The sequence below is a fragment of the Diadema antillarum genome, unplaced genomic scaffold (assembly GCF_040938485.1).
Source record: "Diadema antillarum isolate AM-2024a unplaced genomic scaffold, OU_Dant_1.0 scf00000156, whole genome shotgun sequence".
NCBI lineage: Eukaryota > Metazoa > Echinodermata > Echinoidea > Diadematoida > Diadematidae > Diadema > Diadema antillarum.
This window is the reverse complement of record NW_027271045.1, coordinates 626,882-646,939: the sequence shown is the minus strand read 5'-3', so window position 1 is coordinate 646,939 and position 20,058 is coordinate 626,882. Positions and strand designations below refer to the sequence as shown.

The following is a 20,058-nucleotide window of genomic DNA, read 5'->3' as shown; positions in this document are numbered from 1 at the left end:
TTTTTGAATTTCACTGACCTCCAAATTTCACAAAGAAAACCTTCTTAGCATGATGGTTAATATGACATTTGACTGATATTGGAGATGTTTGCGAATCGGATCTACTGCCTTTAATATTATTAAATCTAAAATGATTATTTGAAAGTTCGGAAATGCTGGAAATATCCTACCACAAGGAGGCAAAATATAAATGGTTCACATTTACAATTCATTTTGTTTTTAAAATTTTCTTATTTATTTTCGTTTTTGACAAACTCGCATACCAACGGCTGATATACTGTATAGTAAAGTGAATGTTTCATCTTCCAAACAGCATCCAATGGGATGGAAAACTCCAACTGAAAGGTGGACACCGTGACCATACTCGCTAAAGAAAACGCGTAATAGGGGTCGTTTTTTCTCACGGATTAGATGGAAAGTGTGATGTACGAGCGTATATAATCAAAGGGTATCAAAAAGGCCGAAATTTGGGAAAATGGTATCGTTGTTCAATCATGACGAAGTACTTCTTTAGGGTGTAGGAAACATTTAAGGAATACTTGTTTTTAAGACCCGAAAAAATCATATGATCATTACTCGTTTAGGGTCCATTTTGAAAGTCCATGTATGAGCTGCATGGTGTCCACCTTTTAATTGTCGCCACCCCTCCCGGGACAGTATCAAAGGACCGTTTTGTTAATTAACGCAATCCCCCCTTCCTTTAGAAATCCTGGCTTCAGGCCTGCTAACGCGGGTATACAATAGAAAAAATAAAAGTTAAAACAACACCAGGAAAATCACTATTCTCAATTTTGCGGCGCGCTACGCGCGCAGAGTCTCGAACACAATTAAACTTTGCAACTTCCTGGCAAAATGAGTTTTTACTATTTCCTAGATGAAATACCGTAACGCGATTGCATGCAACAGACAAAAATACAAATTTCCTCGAGACTTTAAAACGTCATTAAAACAGTCAAAATTCACAATTTGCTGCGCACTTCGCGCGCAAATTCTTATACAACTTTTGTAGTTCGGTCGTCCAAAGAATATATATATAAATATATATATATATATATATATATATAATTGTGTGTGTGTGTGTGTGTGTGTGTGTGTGTGTGTCATCATTGGTATTGGTACCGAAGGTCCGTTTTTTTAGTGACCGCACCCCCCCCCCCTTGAAAAATCCTGGCTACGGGCCTGTCTTTAGAGAGGGACGACTAAAAGTTGTGTGAGATTTGATTCATCATGCGAGTTGATCCGAGGAAGGCATGATCCCCTCCCCTTTCTCTCTCTCTCTCTCTCTCTCTCTCTCTCTCTCTCTCTCTTGTATTTGTTACACAGGTTACCATTGCAAGCCGTGTTATGTAAAGTCGGTGTCATTATTATGAATGGCACGAGTGTCCAGACAGTACTATTTCACGGTTCAGTTCGAGAAATTTCTCGAGATTACTCTCGCATCCCTTTTAATTTTTTAAACGTCATTACTATAGATGTCAAGTTTGTATGACGTACTTTAACTATTTGAATATTGTTCCTTAATATGGCAATTTCTGTATCATAATATAATGATATTATCGACAAAAAAACTGAGGAGTTTTATCGCTGAATAAGCTATATCCAGTCTTGTTAAGTTGAGATAATTGCAATTCGAGGTGTTAAAGACAATCAAAAGGATTTGAAAATACCGGATTTTATTAACATAATTTCAAGAATATTCCTTACTGTTACAGGAGAGGTGTCACTGGAAAGGTTGTATTTCGCTGTATCTCATGATGGAATTGCTTGTACATGTTTGAAAATATTACATGGCAGTGACGAGGATACAGAAAAATTATTTCTCAAGTGCCGAAATAAAGTTGCGATGGTGTTTAGCAGGCAGTCTTTAATAGCTGCCTATTAATTCAACAGACCTGAGAGCCTTCTACCGAGGAAACAGGAAAAAAAAAGAATTGTACTCTTGCAATACAAGTCGCGTTTGTATTGAATACTTGATAATATCTGGTGACTGGCTGATGAGAATATGACCTATAAAGGTTATTGGATCCTCCTTCTTTTCCGTTTTCGAGCGATGTAATGCGGGCAAATATAGAATGACAATCGACACATTAAAATAACCAACAAATATGATGGCCAAATATCAAAAATATCTATTAAATGAATATTACGATTCTTTTTTTTTTATACTTACGCCACCAGCTTCAGTTGTGTTTGCAATGTCGCTGCTCTCCGGACATTCGTCACCAAAATATCCCATATCCTTTAGCACGATAATGAGCGAAGGCCAGCCGAAAATGATGCCGCCGTGCACCAGAATTTCCAGACAAGTCACAGTCAAGGCGATTAAACGCTCCGCTAAAACCACTCCTTCCATTTTTTTTTTCAATGTCGGGACAGGTCAGTGCATAGTGCCACGTTCTTCACAAGTTATCTGCGGCTATCTTACCGGCTTCTAGACTTTCAGTTGAACTATCAAAATAATGGGTAAAGGGTAGATTTCTCCTTAATCACTGCATATATCTCTCGTTTGGGAGAACTATTTTTAGCTGTATGTACTCTGTTTATTTTGGGCTATTGTACCCCCACGCCCCATTTCTTCTCCTTTGAAAGAATTAAAAACCTCTTTTAAAGTGGATCTCTTTAAGAAAAATTTGCCCGCTCAGCCACTTTCTTGAAGGCCTATTAAACTCCAGGTTTTGGTTTTAATCGAATATACCGTATGTCTCTTCCCCCCCCCCCAAAAAAAAAAAAAAAAAAAGAAGAAAGACAACGGAACCCTCCCCAATGATAACTTTAAAAATAGAGAATCATTCCAAAATACAATTTCAGGGTATGAAACTATAACTTATTACTCACATCTTACAGAAAACTCCATCCGATTTTCTGCAGTGACCAAAGAGAAATGAGGAGTTTTGTAGAGTATGTCAGGAGTCCCTTCCCTCCAAGTTCTGTCCCCCACCAAACCTCAGTCCATGCAATGGGCCCACTGGAGACATACAACGATCGTAATCAATAATGAACAGTATGGAGTGCGCACCCGTCAGCCCAATTCAACGATCAACGAGAATATGCACATTATTATGGGCTGAAACCACCATTGCATAGAAATATATGGACTTCGAACTGCATGAACGAATCATATTTCTACATACTGTACCTTTTGTTGTGCAGGTTCACGGGTCTCTGCTTTGACTGACCTTGGGTCATGCTTTAAATCGCTATGTTCGATTTGTCGTATTCTTATGCCATGTCGCCGATTCGTTTAAAACTAGGTGCAAAATCATCGTCTGGGCTCAGTATGTATAGGATAACTCTCAAAAGAGGTGATTGTCTTCATCTTGTCTGTTTTATACCAAAATGTTAGAAACCTGAAGTTAGGTCTCAACCAAAACCATACTGATCTATTTAATCAGCAAAAGTTTTTTTTTGTTTTTTTTTTATTCAAATATTAACAAAGATATTCGAAAAGATCAGTCGGCCTGATGAAGCGTCCCGGAGACGACGTGAAACGTCGCTACTCCAAATTACAAGTAAGTCCAGTTGACTAGTGTTACTGATATAGTTCATAAAAAGACATGGTTCCTTTTGCTTTACGGGCACTGTTGCCTTTATTTCATGCACCCTCCCCACTACCAATATTGCCCCAGTATCGTGTCACTAAGTGTTTCATGTGACTGCAAGGAGTAGTGAACATGAGGCTATCAATGTGGGACAGATATTTCGTTATTGAAACACGATATAGATATTTATGGGTCATAAAGAGTTTGCAAAATCTTTCTAAATCTTTCTAATTTCTAATTTTCTAAATCTTCTCGCTCTACCTATCATTAATCAGTAGGTATGCATGGAAGGCATGGTAGGCCCTATGTGTGTGTCTTTTTTTTTCTTGCAATATTATTCATTTTCATATTTTTCTTGCAAAGCATTTTTACCCATCTATATTTTTTAAACTTTTAAACAAAAAACAATCATAAATACACAGAGTGACGATTGGAATGAAAAATGTTTTTGTGATTGTATGATAAAGATAAAAACATTAAAAACTTTGTCCCATGGACATAATTAACTTTGTAGAAAAGGAAAAAATAAGACTTTGTGATTTTTATCTCGGTAAACAACAAAAGCAAATCTAAGCAACTATATTGCTGCTCTTAAAAGATGCGGTTAAGATATATAACATTTCGGGTGGATATTACATCTAGGGTTAAGATGAATTATTACATCTAGGGTGGATATTACACCTATAGGGTATTAAAAATTATTACATATAGGGTCGAGGGTTGACGTGCATTATATTTAGGGTTGTTATAATGTATTACATTTAGGGTTGACGTGTATACATAACGCGGCGTGACCGTGTCTTTGCAACATCATTTGGAATTTGGAAGTTGGAATCTGCCCATGAATTGCTTAGCTAATATGCACAAAATTTATTTATTTCAACATATTCTACAAAGGCCCTTTTGTTTGTTTGTTTGTTTGTTTGTTTGTTTGTTTGTTTGTTTTTACGTAGTACTGCTCTTACGACTCATTATACGTCACCGGGTGGGAGTGGGAGGGGGTTGAGCTGCCACTGAACCCAGTGTTCGGAGCGGCTCGGCGCCCTTCTTGTTCTCTGCCGGCGACATGTACTTGTGCATATTAATAATATACGGTGGCGTGATCTTGATTTTTCAGGTCTGTGCGACCAAGTCACGCTTGTAAACTCTGTAGCAAGGTAAACTGATTGCAATGACAGTGGTCGTTCGGATTCCTTTACATTACTCCTTTTGTTCTCTTTCTTTCTTTTTCTTTTTCTCTCCTTTCTTTCACATTGCATAGCCACGTACGGCCCTTGTCAACATGCTTGTGCAACAGTATGGGGCGGGCGGCGGTCGCGTGGTGTGGTTTGCGTGGGGATGTCCTCATAGTGCCTCGCAATTGGTGTGTGGAGCTGGGACGTCCTCGTGTGGACCGCGCTGCGTGACCTTTTTTGTTTTGTTTGTCTGCTTTTCTGTTTGCTTGTCTTTCCCGAAGGGGGTATAGCAACTATGTTTTGCCCCAGTTATCATGGAATCAAGGTTAAGCGCAGTAATACGAATCTCATTTCATGATACTATCTTCAATTTTTTTTTGTTCCCCTGTTGCAATTTTCTGATTACCCAATTTCGACGTTTTATGTAACTCCTATACTTCCAAGGCACACGTACGTCGCAGAAACACTGGCTGCTTTTGTTTTGTTTTTATACTTGGTGGTTTGAGTCGATAGCAATGAGTTGCAATAACGGCAATCCCAGTATGCAGCAGTATTGCTGCTTTGTCTTGTACTTTATTGTTTCTTTTTATTTGTATAGATCCTGCGGCTGCACCTCTTTTTATGTTCTCTTCTGTCATTACAAAGTTAGACCTGATACCTGTTCTCCACTCATGCCATATACTGTTTTATCAAACCTTCATATTTTGCTCGGTTCTGAACATTGTCCAAAATGGAAATACCATACCACTGATTCCTTCACTTTAATTGATAATATATTTTCTAGTTGTTTATCACCTTGCGAAACTGGTATTATACTATGTGATATCAGTGATCATTTTCCCATTTATTTAGAATGTTCTGACTCTTTTGGGCGATTTTCAAATAAGAAGTGCTTAAATAAGAATAATCTAAAAGTTTAGATATTGTTTTGTTTAAAGCCAAACTAGCGTCTGCAGATTGGAGTAACGTTTTTAATGAAGATGAAGTGAATGATTCTTTTAATGATTTTATAGATTTGTTCAATATTTTATATGATGATTCAGTTGTTTTGAAGAAAAAGAATGATTATCAAAAAGTCCCTAGGAAGCCATGGTTAAAAAAGTCTTTGTTGAAATGTGTGAATAAGAAAAAATAAGTTATTCTATAAGTATAAAAAGAATCCTAGTGTTTCTAGCAAGAGTTCTTATGTTAAATATAAGAATATTTTGTTAAGTGTTTTACGGTTTAAAAAGAGAATATTTTATTGCAAAATTTGATAAATGTTATAAGAATATTAAAGCAACATGGAGAGTAATTAATAATGTTTATAATACGGAGAATTCCCAGATTGTTAGGAAAATGAAAATAGGTGATGAAATTGGAAAAGATAATGAAATTATAGTAGAGGAATTTAACAATTATTTTGTAAAGATAAGTTCTGATTTGGCGAAAGAAATTGCTCCCCCTTCAAAGCCATTTCATACCTTTCTCCATAATTTTATCTCTGAATCATTATTTTTGACCCCAACAAATGAACAGGAAGTTTTGAATATAATAAAACAATTACAAACTAAAAGTAGTTTTGGCTTTGATAATATTTCGAATAATATATTAAAAGATGTTGCTTTGGAAATAATTCATTCTTTAGTATATATTTTCAATTTGTCAATTGATAGTGGTATTGTACCCTCAAAAAAGAAAAGAGCCAAGGTTATACCGATTTTTAAAAAGGGGGATCCTTTACTTTTTCTAAATTATAGGCCAATATCTTTACTTACATCTTTTTCCAAAATACTTGAAAAAATCATTTATAAAAGAACAGTTGATTTTTTCAAAAAAACAATATATTTATCAAAACGCAATTTGGTTTTCGTGAAAAACACTAAACTCCACATGCAATGTTATATTATATTGAAAAATTGCTTCCGCAATGTATAATCATGAACATACTGTGGGTGTGCTTCTGGACTTCTCCAAGGCCTTCGACACGATTGACCACGAAATTCGTCTGTACAAATTGAATCATTATGGTATACGTGGGAAGGCCTTGGAGTGGTTCAGAAGTTACCTGTCTGGTAGGCATGATATGATTATTTAATACTGAGTCATCCTTAAAAAATATTTCATGCGGTGTTCCTCAAAGATCTTTATTAGGGCCCCTTCTTTTCCTTTGTTAAAACAATGACATAACATTTTATGTTATTTAGTAACTCTTCAGAATTTTTTTCTAGACAAATCGTTTTCGATAAAACGCTTATACGTCGTGTACATTCAACAAAATTTGGGGGGCTTTTTATTGACGATCATTTGAATTGGAACACTCACCTCGTTTATTTGAATGAATTGATTTTAAGAAATGCAGGTGTTATCTATAAATTAAAGCAGTTTTTCCGATTAAAATATTACTGATGTTGTATTCAACTGTGATTTTACCATATCTAGATTATGGAATATTAGCGTGGGGAAGCTCAACTATACCGAGGACGAATATTGACACTAGTAAGTTATTGGTTGTTCAAAAAAAAAAACCACAGAATTTTAAAATGTACAATGTATATATGGATGTAATTTATACACACATACTGATCCACTTTTCTTAGATAGTAAAATTTTAAAAATAGATGATTTGTATTTGATGAATTTAAGAGTTTTGATGTATAATTTGAATTAATTGTGTTTTGCCTGAAGTTTTGGAGTTCTTATCTAAGAAAAATAAAGAAATATATAGATATCCCACACGACAGAGGGATATGTTTCAAATTCCGAAAACTAGGTTACGAGTATTACAGAATACTTTTATTTACAATGCCCCCAAATTATGGAACTCTTTAGATAGAGAATTACGACGAAGTCCCAGTTGGTATACATTCTAACGTTCAAACGTAAGCTTAAAAATAAACTTCTTTCGCAATATTCTAGTGATAATATGAATTAATTTGACTTAGCAGATAATTTGAAATAATGGATACTGATATAGATTATTCGGCATGAGTGTAGAACAGGCCTAAACATGGTTTTATTTTTTTTTCTTTTATTCTTCCCTCTTGCAGCTGCAGGTACCGTCATTTACGTCTGTATGACGGTCTAGTTGGTGATTTTTCCTCTTCCTCTTTCTCATTCTCTTCTCTTGTTGCGTGTGTATGTGTGTGAGTGAACGCACGCTTGTCCAGGTGTACTTGCGTGCGTGCAGAGAGTGTGTGTGAGTGCTGTGTCAATTTTCTTTCGGGGAACCTACTCCTACAAGCACCTGCTTCTATGTAGGTTCCCTCCACACACAATTTTATTCATCCGTCATGAATGTGCCCTTGAGAATAATTTCAATTGATTTTGCATAATGTAAATTCTTTTGTATATACTGAAATAACAACTTATAATATATGTGTCATTTTACATTGTCATTGACTGTTGACGGATGTTGTAACCACAACACTGTATGATTTGTGTGGAAGCCGTAGTAATAAATGAAATGAAAATTAAAATTTAGGGTTGTCATGCAAGTAAGTCCAGTTGTCTAGATTTATCGTAATTACATTAAGCGTTAAAATGTATTACATTTAGGGTTTATGTGTATCACATCTAGGGTTGTTATTACATTTAGCGTTAAAATGTATTACATTTGGGTGGATATTACATTTAGGGTTGACATGTATTACATTTAGGGTTGTTATTACATTTAGGGGTGACATGTATTACATCAAAGGGTTGTCTCCTGTTATTACATTTAGGGTTGACTCGATTATTACATTTAGCGTTAAAATGTATTACATTTAGGGTTGTTATTACATTTACGGTTAAGGTGTATTACATTTAGGGTCGATATTACATTTAGCGTTGATATTACATGTAGGGGGGATACAAATTTGAACTGAAGGTAGCATTTTTGTATACTTGAACGTTTTGTTGTACGGTTTCACGAACCTCTGCTGGGGACTGACCTTAGACCATGCTTAAAGGTATGGTATATAGTATAGGTGGAGACGCTGATTCATGGGCTTTTATAGGGGCATTCCAGACGACTTTCATAATTTCACATTATGCTGTACATAAATTGACAGCTGCTTGTATATAGTTTGTGGAATTTATTGTGGTCCTTGAGCAGAGAAACAATACTCTGAAAAATCTTAACCAAATTATTCTGAACAGTGTTGATGCATAGGAGCCTCAAATATTTCACAAATAATTATAGCAGTCACTATACGCAATCACTATAAATTCTGAAACTCTGTGCTTGGTATAACTAATCTATAATTGTTCAAATGTAAAAATCTGAAAATCATCTGGAGGTCTCCTTTGAACTTTTTGAGAGATACCAATAATCCATTTATGAAATAACACAGAGTATGCCTTTCTAAAGAGGAATTCAAGGTTTATTAGATGAATTAAACAAAAAATTGGTTTTGGAATGGCTGCGACATCCAAAAACAAAGAAAACAAAGCGATCCTAATAAAAGGTGCGTCCCACCTTGCAGTAGAATCTTGACCATTTTAAAACCAATTTTCATCAAACAAACATTGCATCCCTTTTGGAATTACATGCTTTCATATTTCATAAGAATTTCTTATTCTCTCTCTCTCTCTCTCTCTCTCTCTCTCACACACACCTGAAGTTAGGTATCAGCCCAAACTATACGATCCCTTTTAATACCTGTGGTGTTCGATTTGTCGCATTCTTCTTGTATCATGTTACTGATTCGTTTAAAGTGGAAATTAAAAGAAATTTGCAACTTGTCACGAACCATTATGCTATGTTTATGCTAGAATCCTGGAAATGACAAAAATTAATACTTTTCCTCATTCAGCAACGGGGAATGCAACAAGAGCAAAGAGAATATTAATAGGAAGTCTGCGGTAATGCAAGCACTTTGGATGAATTCAGGAAACTTCGGGGAAGTTTTTCCTGACCTGATAAAATGGGACAATCTAACAGCAGCTGACGACATGTCCCAGCTAAAACAATATCAGAAGTGCAGGTTAGAGAGGTTAAATTGCTTTGAATTTAAGGCTAATTGTGATATTTTTCGAAGGAAATGGTGGCACAGAATGCTACTATACCAGTGCCAAGCTTAGAAACCATCACTGGAAAGTCATTTTTAGGTTCTTAAAAGGCAAGGCCCATCGCATTTTCGACTTCAAAAAGCCCGCCTAACAAAACCCTACAACTTCGAAGCCACTTTTGTGAAGCCTTTAAGAATTCAAATGAACATGCAGTACAAAGCCTTCATCAGCATTGGCGAAATAATGAGGTTTGAAAGTTTTCAAGTCTAGTCGTTGGACAAAAACAATTTAATGTCCTGTTCTTTTTCTGTCTGAGAGCTACATGAATTTCTGTGTAATTGAAGTGTTCCAGCGTAGAATAGTGTGCTTGTCTGCGGCAAAATGCGTTTGTAAACGTACGTAGCAATCGAGGCTGAACTCTCTAGAATGTTTGATCTTTTGCTGACCCCTTTGGGTGCCCTTACAGTGTATAAAAATGCAAGCCTAACGCATGCTCTATTCACTAGAATGCTTCTTAATAATTTATGCTGATTACCGAGTTGTCCTTTCTTAATTTACATGTTTTATTGATTTCAACTATTGGCATGAAAACATAAATCATCTTTAATTATGTCCTTTCTTTGGAGACCGGCAAAAAGAATTTCATTTGAGACATTGAATGTTCTCGCAAAATTGCGGAAGGAAAGGGGTATCAAAAAATAATTGAAACATTGTAATACTCCTTAGACAGCTTAAAGTTCACTCCCAGTCACACACTAAAAGTTCTAAATGTTTTCTTTTCTGTTTCCACTGGTTTTCAAATTGTAGATCGTCAGTCATGAATATTCGTAATTGGTATAACAATAGAAATCAACAGAATCATCCATGGCTTCCCATTAACTTACCATAGGGACATCATTTCAGTCTCTGGGAACTGTTTCTTTGTTTTTGTTTGTTTGTATGTTTGTTTGTTTGTTTGTTTGTTTGTTTGAAGGACTGAAGCTTTTTGCAAATACATTGTACGTGACTGTTTCTTCCACACCGAATTTTAATTTCCGCACCAAATACTTTTCATTTTACTAATATAAAATGTTTTGATAATTCCTATGACGTAATCCCTAGTTACATATTTTTGTAAAATGTATCTTATTCATTTAAAAAGATGCGAGAGACGGGTTTTAAACATACTTGCATCGATTATTTACAAATTGATTGGATAACACGTGACAAGCATCGGTAACGAACAAGTATGTCATACAGATCATACTATTGGAAAACCTTACACCCTTTTGACTCACACAACAGAATGTCATTCACACTTCACCACTTACCATTCATCACACAGCGTCAGTTGATTGCGATTAGACTCCATCCAATAAATGGGCCATTCTCAGATTAAGTGTTCAATTTCATGTGAGTAAAACCGAAAAATCAACCACAAAGTAATACATTCAAAGATGTGTTTTCGGAAACTTCAAAACCGGTCAAATACGAAACAAAAAGTGGAACATTCTAAATGATGGCCATTCATTGAGTAAAAATGAATTGAAATAGAGCATCATATATGATTTTTGATCACCAATCAGATACGTTACCGTAAATTTACATGTTGTAATGGACTCCTAACTCTGAATTAAATTTATTGTTTTGATCCAATTTCTGTTCAGGAAAAGACATCTGTACCCCCTAAAGATATTGGGGTTTTTCAAGAGGTAAAGATGTTGTCATCCCTTGCTAATTGGTAGAAATTATTTCTGTGTGGTAGGTTGAAATATGGTTTTTGCTGAAATGAAATATAACCTTAAGATTCACTTTGTATTTTTAGCAAATTTCGCTTACAAATAAAGTTTCGAATCCCACAAATCATGCAAAGGGAACGATCCGATCTGGAATTTCCACAGGAAACAAATATGAATTGCTTTCCTGGGGAAATAACTATTGAAAAACATCGAATCACCTTTGGTAACGTATCTGGTAAAATATAAGTAATAATTTTAGTTGTGTATGAATTAATAAATATCACCTGTTTAATTATTTACCTCATGAATTGATGTAAAAATGAATGATGTAAGCCCAAATTAACCATTTTAAACATTGTACGTAATATTCAAACTATGAAATGTAGTGGAAAAGAGCCCTAAATGTGAAAGCTGAGTTCTTCATTCACGGAATATTCTCATCTTACGTCTGAATGTATTTATCCATCTGACTATAAATATTCATTAAGTTTTGATGGATAATGCAAACAAGGTTTAAAAAATATATTTTTGCAGGCACTTAGAAGGAAGTAGGTACAGTCTCTATGAACTCGATATGCTAAACAGTTGTTTGACCTATGGTAACGTATTTGGTTCATCCCTTTTAATGAAAATGAATAAATAATTGTTCAATTTATCAATGAATCTTGAGTAGTTCTTCATATGTTGAAAAAAGCTAGAATAAATATGCAACAGAACACTGAAACTTTTCTCGGAAGCGTTTCATAACCTACTTTTTACTCTTTCAAAGTTTGGTAACGTATCTGGCGTACCGTAAATGAATCTGTCGGTGAAGTTACAGAGCAATTTCTACTGAATATTCTTCATTTGAACATAACTTTGATTTTTTATGGAAGCGTCATTCTATGCAGAATTGTTTTATGAACACTTTGTTTTACATAACATTATTTGTCACCGTGGGTGCCCTGAATTATACGTAACGTATCTGCTAAATCTGAAAAGCAAAAAACTGATATGCTGAATCTCAGCTTCGTCTTGTAAAATAAACGTTCAAAGTTGTTGCATAGAATATGAAAGTGGCTGGGTTTTTTTTAATAGAACTTTGGAGTTTATGAGCACACAACGATTTGTTTGTAAAAACATTTACAATTTCTTTTCAGCATTTTGATTATGTGGTAACGTATCTGTCGGAAAACTTGGCATTAAGTTGTGAGACACTGACGCAGAAAGAAAAATCATGTGGAAGTGTTGCTCTTTTTCACCTCTCTGTCCTTTTGGTGTAAGAATATAATCCTGAGGTCCAATAAAACGAAGCATGTAATGTGTAGGGATGAATTTTGACCAGATTTGATCCCCAGAAAAACACAAGACCAATGAGCAGAATTCGGTCACGTATCTGGGGTAACGTATCTGTGGTAACGTATATGGTCGATCATATTATTATGAGAGCGATATCTGCCAAATATTTCTCACTTGTACTAAACTTTAATGTTGAATCGATGCGTCATTCCGAGGAGAAATGTATAATATACAATTTGTCTGACATTGCAATATCTGTCGCAGTGAGTGGCGTGAAAAGTGTGTAACGTATCTGTCCAAATAAAAGTGTAGAAAACCGATATTTCAAACATTGTACCGTATTCTCAATAAAGAGCTGTTGCACAAAAAATCTAAGTACTTGCAATGTATGAAGTATATTCTCAGGGTTTCATATACACAGGGTCATTGCATAGTCTTGTTATTTTCGCAATGCTGTAACACTAAAGAAACTGGTAACGTATCTGGCAGTGAACTTGGCGACAGGTTTCAAAAGGCTATAAAAAAGAAGTCAATAAAAATTTTGGAACTTTTTGAGTATTGTGATTAGCACATATGATATGCTCATCGTCCATGAAAATGATATTTGGAAAGTGTGTTTGTGGAAGGAGAGGAGCAATGAAACATAATTCTGAAATAGCCGGCGACACTGCGTTTTGGGGGTCTTAACGAAGTTTAACAGCAAAATTTTATACAAAAAGGCGGACAACCGCATTTGATTGTGTTTATTTTTAACAAATAAAGTCCTCGTGATATATCATAAACATTTAAATAGTATCTAATAGGTTTCAGGAAACCGCAAACTGTCATGGAATGTCGGCGACACCAAAATTCCGTATTTGAACGCTTTTACTGAGAATGGGCCAAATACCACTGAACCTTTACCACTGGAATATCCTGTACCATTAAAACACTGTCTAGCACTACACTCGGTCAAGAAAATGCCATTAATTAATTTACCTCTACCGTAGAAATGATTATCTAAACACCATGCTTTTATCCTAAAGACTCTACCAAAATATTTCTTTCACACATGTCACATGCCATTCACCACTGGCGTGACTGGAGTGCCACTGAAACATTGTTTACAAGTTGAGTCCATGGTATAAATCATCAAGGTTCAAGGTTTAGGTTTATTTCAAATTTATTTCAAAGTTCTTTAAAAAGTACAAAAATACAACATAACAAACCAATCATTTGTCAATATTCGAGTATGAATGGAAACCAAATATCTTATAACTGATATCATCATGGTAAAACCATATAACTAGCATAGAATTTAGAATAATAGACTGCAGACACAAGGTCATATGACACCATAAAATTATCATCGGACTCAAGAAAGCACAGGAGATTTGGGGGAGTAGCAAACGCCATTGACCTATCAAGGCTAATCCTTTCGTATCGCCCTTCTTACAATATTGCTACAAACACAAACATAGCGAAGTACACTATTTGTGATCCTGCACCACAAAGCCAACAAAAAGCGGCCAGACATGGATTTTTAGTTAAGGGCAGATTCTGAAAGGGCAGACTTTAAGCTCTTGAATGTTGTATAGACTCTCCTAACCTATCTAAATATTGAAAAGAAAACACATACTCTGGAAAAGTGTTTACTGACAAAGGAAGCTCTAAAGTATAAAGGGCCTTTTCAAACATTTAATCTTATCAAGCCGTCCTAGCTGTACAATGAAAGGGACAGAAAAAAAAAAACAGGATGTGAATCTCTGATGCATAAACAATGAAGGGATTATCAGATTACGCTGAAATGGATCATGCTCTATTAACACATTCTCTCCATGACTGATACATTAACTATTCTTCAAATAAAGTGCAACAAACGCATGTTCCATTCGTTTTATAATCCAAAACTTTACCATGATGTAGAGAAAGTCTTGCTCCTTCAGAAAATGTGAAAAACAACAACCTAAGATTGACTAGGTTGACCCATTTCACCCATTTTGATTCCTGACACCAAATCACTGTGTGCGACTTTACGGTTGGTATTGTAATATGCACAGTCACATTTGAAGCTACATCAGAAATAATACACGCATGAACGAAGAGCAAGCAGTCAATTAAAGTTACATGTTAAGCAATACAGTATATTTCATATAACATGGAATTACTATTGCTGTAAGTGATAACATTTACACTTCGTTTTGAAATTGCTAGGAATGAGACACTATTTGAAGTTATCTGACAGGCTATTCCAAATTTAAATGCAGGACTTTTGTAAGAAATTACGCTTCTTGAGAAATCGTACCATTAAAAGGGAACTTACATATTTAATATGCAGGGAATCTTTTAGTCCCATACGTGCTCACATCAGAATTATGAATAAAATATATTGTTTAAAAACATCAGATAATAGTTATTTTAAAAGAATATATGAATGTTACAATTTGAAATATGTTTATACTGTAGATGTTTGATACGTTCGGCATAAAGCGTATACTCTCTAAAAAAATCGAGTGAAAATATTCACTCTTAAAAGAGTGAATACAAAAAAGAGTGAATTTAGAGTGAAAATGGGTGAAATTTGAGTGAAAATGTTCATTTTCACTCGTTTTAGAGTGACCTCAGGGATCACTCCAAAATCTTCGAGTGATCCCTGAGGTCACTCCAAGATGAGTGAAAATGAACATTTTCACTCAAAATTCACTCCATTTTCACTCTAAATTCTCTAAAAACTTTGTATTCACTCTTTTAAGAGTGAATATTTTCACTCGATTTTTCTTAGAGAGCATCTCGTATATAAAGTATTTAGAATGGACAAAGCGTTTGTTTCTGTTAGGCGTACGTGATGCATCCGCTCTGCATCCGCTCTTTCCGCTATGCGTCCGTTTCGCAATTATCTCCGGTTACCCCTTCGGAGCTGTCATCCCCTTCCATCCGCTTTCATCCGCTTTCATCCGCTAGGCTTCCGATGAACATCCGTTTAACATCCCCGCTACATACTAACCACGTCCGTTCTTTTTCCGTTCTGTTTTCGCCAATTTTCGCCAATTCTGTCAATTTCTGGAGCGGATGAAAGCGGATGGAGCCATCCCCGAAATTTTGCTCGTCCGCTGAGTCCTTTCTGCACACGTTTTGTGTCCATCGGCCAGTGGGACCGGGCCTTGATGTATCAATAATCGTCTCATTATTTTAGCAACTAAAATCCTATTAACTCCTAATCAATTTGGGCAGGACAAAATTAATATTGAAAACTAGAGAAGCACTCTGAGAGAGCAGACCTCCGCCAAACAGCTAATTTCCACTAATAATCCTGTTCTTCCAGAGATCAGTGATTTCTACCCATACGCATTGCATGTTAAAGATCATCCAAATTCACAATTATCGAAGGCTTTTGTTACGTCATCAACCCTCAGCTGCGCGGCGCGCTTCGAAGTAGAGCACGCGCTTTAGTGCGCGTATGAAAACCTCAAAAAATATGCAGCTTGAACTCCCAGAGGTAGGGTCAAGTTCATTGACCCTTTACCTGCCAAAATATCGAAAATCCTTCATAAAATCCATACAAGTTTTCAGACTACTGCCAAAATTTAATCATCTGTTTCTTGTGCCATTCTCAACCTTTTCTGCACGTTTCAGTCAAATTAATTTGCACACGGACAAACAAACAAACGGTAACGAAATCATAACCTTAAGAACTAGAAAAAGCACTCCGAGAGCGCAGACCTCCGCCAAGCAGTTACTTTCCACCGATAATAGCCATGTCTACACCTATCCAAAAACTTGTAGTTATACTAACTACGAGCGCAAAAATGCGTTCCCCTAACCACGACAAAACTTCGATGCCGTTCACACCTACATGCAGTTAGCAAAACCTCGAGGTAAAGATAACTACGATAGAAAATAAAGGGCGCCTAGTTTGCACATAGGGTTGCGCACTATTGTGGAAAAAACTGAGCGTCGTGGTTAACAAAACTCCGTTCACATCTGTCATAGTTTAAGCGCGCTGCCACAGCGCGCTTAAACTACGCGCTTAAACCACGACAACACCCTAAGAAATCTTGTGGTGTTGTCGTGAGCCGGGTTCACACGTACAAATTAGCGGGATGACGATCGCGATGCTCATCCCGAGTTTTTTGGCGAGCGTCCACACGTACCAAATTAGCGGGATAGCGATCGCGATCGGTATCCCGCTAATTTGGCGAGCGTCCACACGTACCGAATTATCTCGCTAATTGCCGATAGAGACAACAACAAAGCCTGCAAACTGGGTCACACAGCGCCCTTCTCTATCACTGCTTGCGCGCACTTACCTTTGTCTATTGTCTTTTACGCGTCAGTGGTATGGTTCGCGCGCTGTTGTTGTTGTGCTCCAAAGAGGTGAAGGACCTCTTCGCAGAGGCCTCGCTGTTGTGATGTGCGCATTGCATGATGGGATGTAAAAACTCGAGATTGTAATCCCGACCGTTCACACGTACCAGCGTGGGGCCAATTATCCCGCTAATTGGCGAACCAGCGCAAGATTTCTTGGGATTAGCATCGCGATGCTTATCCCGCTAATTTTCGGGTTTTTTCTGTCCACACGTGCAAAAAACTCGGGATGACGATCGCGATGCAAATCTCGAGATTTGTATCCCGCTAATTGGTGTACGTGTGAACCCGGCTATGGTGTCTTCGCCTTCTTCTTCTTCTTCTTCTTCTGATTAAGTCTGCCTCCTTCAATAGACTGAAGATTCTTGCAGACTGGTGCTATTTACATTATAATACAATTTATTTACAGATATTTACAAGCACATAGAAAATTTGACGAAAATACTAGCCACTGTGATCAACCGTTAGACGGTTTCGAAATGATCCCACAGATGGCGCTGAAACAATTTCTGACGACAGGGAATTCCAGTTCCTTACAGTTCTTGGGAAGAACGAATGGCGATGCGATTCAGTTCTCGAATATGGTACCTGGTAGGAGTGTGGTTGCGAGGCTCTCGTTAACTGAGTAGCCTGTTTGATGATATAGCCCTGTGCTGAAAGAGGAGTGAGATTATTGTGTATTTTGTACATCATAATTAGCCTGTCATTTTCTCTGCGCTGTTCCAGAGTGGTCCAATTAAGTTCTTGTAGCATTTTGGTGACACTCGAGGTGTTATGGTAGCGATTTAAAGTGAATCGCGCAGCTCTTCTCTGGACCATTTCCACTTGGTGGATTAGGTTCTTGGTAGATGGGTCCCAAACTGTGGAAGCATACTCAACAATTGGTCGAACCAACGTTTTGTAAGCTGTGGCTTTAACATCAGATTTTATGCGAAGATTGCGTTTTAGAAATGCAAGCACGTTATTGGCTTTATTGACAGTATTGTTAATGTGTTGGGTCCACTTCAAATCAGAAGTGATGGTTACACCCAAGTACTTCACGGATTCAACAGATTCAAGAGGGGCGTTATTTAGATGATACACGTGTTGCACCTTACTTCTTTTCCTGGATATTGTCAAAACCTTACACTTATCTGTGTTCAAACCCATCATCCATTTTTTCGCCCAGTCACCAATTTTGTTTAGGTCCTCTTGAAGATTTTGCGTATGATGTTGATTGTCGATGGTCATGTAAGAAATTGCATCATCGGCAAAAAGGCGAACCTTTGACGCGAGACCATCAGGCAAGTCATTGATGTAAAGTAGAAAGAGGCAAGGCCCAAGAACCGACCCCTGAGGCACTCCAGATCCTACCGCTACTGAAGAAGATTTAATACCATCCAAAACAACCCTCTGACTTCTTCCATTGAGAAAACTTTGAATCCATTTCAGATTTTCCCCCTGATACCATAGTAGTCCAGTTTACGTAAAAGCCGCTCATGCCCAACCTTGTCAAAAGCTTTTGAAAAATCCATGACTATAACATCCGTTTGACGTCCTGCATCCAAGTTCCTATGTAAATCGCTTGTGAAACCAAGTAATTGTTGTTCACATGACATGTTCTTACGGAAGCCATATTGCAGGGGAAAATGATGTTATTTTCGTCCCCGTGCTTCATAATTTTGCTGGCTAAAACGTGCTCCATTAGTTTACAGCAAATACATGTCAGCGAAATGAGGCGGTAGTTTACAGGAGTAGATCGATTACCTTTCTTGTAGACTGGTACAACATTTGCTTTACGCCAATCATTTGGTATTTCACTTAATTCATATGACAACCGGAATATATTGCAAAGAATTGGAGCCAGAATTTTTGCCAGCTGCTTCAAGACTCGTGGAGTTATACCATCCGGTCCAGGGGCCTTATATGTCTTCAAACCACAAAGCAACTTCTCTACACCCTTTGATGTAAACAAAATATCCTCCATTTCTTCAAAGTCTGGAGTTTCCGGTAGTAAGTCATTCGGTATGGGAGTTTCCTTGGTGAAAACACTTTTGAACTGTTGGTTCAATGCTTCAGCTTTTGCAATTGGATCAGTGATCGTAATACCATCACTTTTCAGTTCTCTTATTCCTGTATTATCAGTTCTGTTGTGTTTGATGAAGCCCCAAAATCTCTTCATACTCTCAAATTCTGTGGTATCTTCATCGATAGAAAAAAGAGATTCCACATAATTCCAGTAAGCCCTCCTTAGCTCCTGTTGCAGTGATTTCTTAACTGCTTTCAACTCTTCCTCCAATTGAAAAGGGACTACCCCGTTTCTCAATTTCATGTTCCGACTTTTTTTGTTCAACCTATCTCTCCTTTTGATCAACCTTTTAATCTTGTTTGAAATCCAAGGTATGTCATTCTTTTTGGATGTCATCTTATGTGGAACAAACTCTGTCATTCCCTTCTCTATTCCATTCTTGAACATAACCCAAGCCTCATTCACTGAGCAAAAGTCAAGCTTATCTTCAATTTCCTTGCCTACACCTTGCATGAAATCAGCAAATTTCTCCCAATCCGCTTTGCTGTAGATGTTAATTTTCCTTCTTACTAGCTTCTGGCGAGTTGGACAACCAGCAATCGTGAGAATTGGGCAATCATGATCTGAAATGCCTGGTACAACTGAGACATCAGTGACTAACGTTGGATTATTTACTAGGAATAGATCAAGGACGTTTTCTTTCCTGGTTGTTTCCATAACTACCTGCGTTAACCCATGGTCATCAAGCATAGAACCAAAAGCATGATGAAGCGCTGGGTGATGACATGCTTTCACCTGTCTTGTTTCCCAATCCCATCCAGGTAGGTTAAAATCACCTCCTATGACTACCATATGATCGCGATTCAATTTACAAAGGGATCGTTGAAGCTCTGCAAGACTCTCTTCGTCATTTTCATGAGGCCTGTAGTACGCAGCTATATGTAGAGTCTTAGATCCCGCCATATTTAATTTACACCAGAGAATTTCACAATCTGTTTCAAGTTCAATTTCTCTTGTAGCTA

At 36.9% G+C, this 20,058-nt stretch overlaps 1 protein-coding gene across 1 annotated transcript in view; it reads right to left on the bottom strand.

Moving 5' to 3' along the window:
• LOC139722074 (equilibrative nucleobase transporter 1-like) overlaps positions 1 to 2,353 on the bottom strand; it is a 38,184-nt gene extending 35,831 nt beyond the window's left edge. Inside the window, exon 1 of the mRNA XM_071633396.1 lies at positions 2,171 to 2,353. Within this exon, the coding sequence (XP_071489497.1) occupies positions 2,171 to 2,353 (183 nt within the window). The remainder of the gene's footprint in view (positions 1 to 2,170) is intronic.
• Positions 2,354 to 20,058: the final 17,705 nt, after the last annotated feature.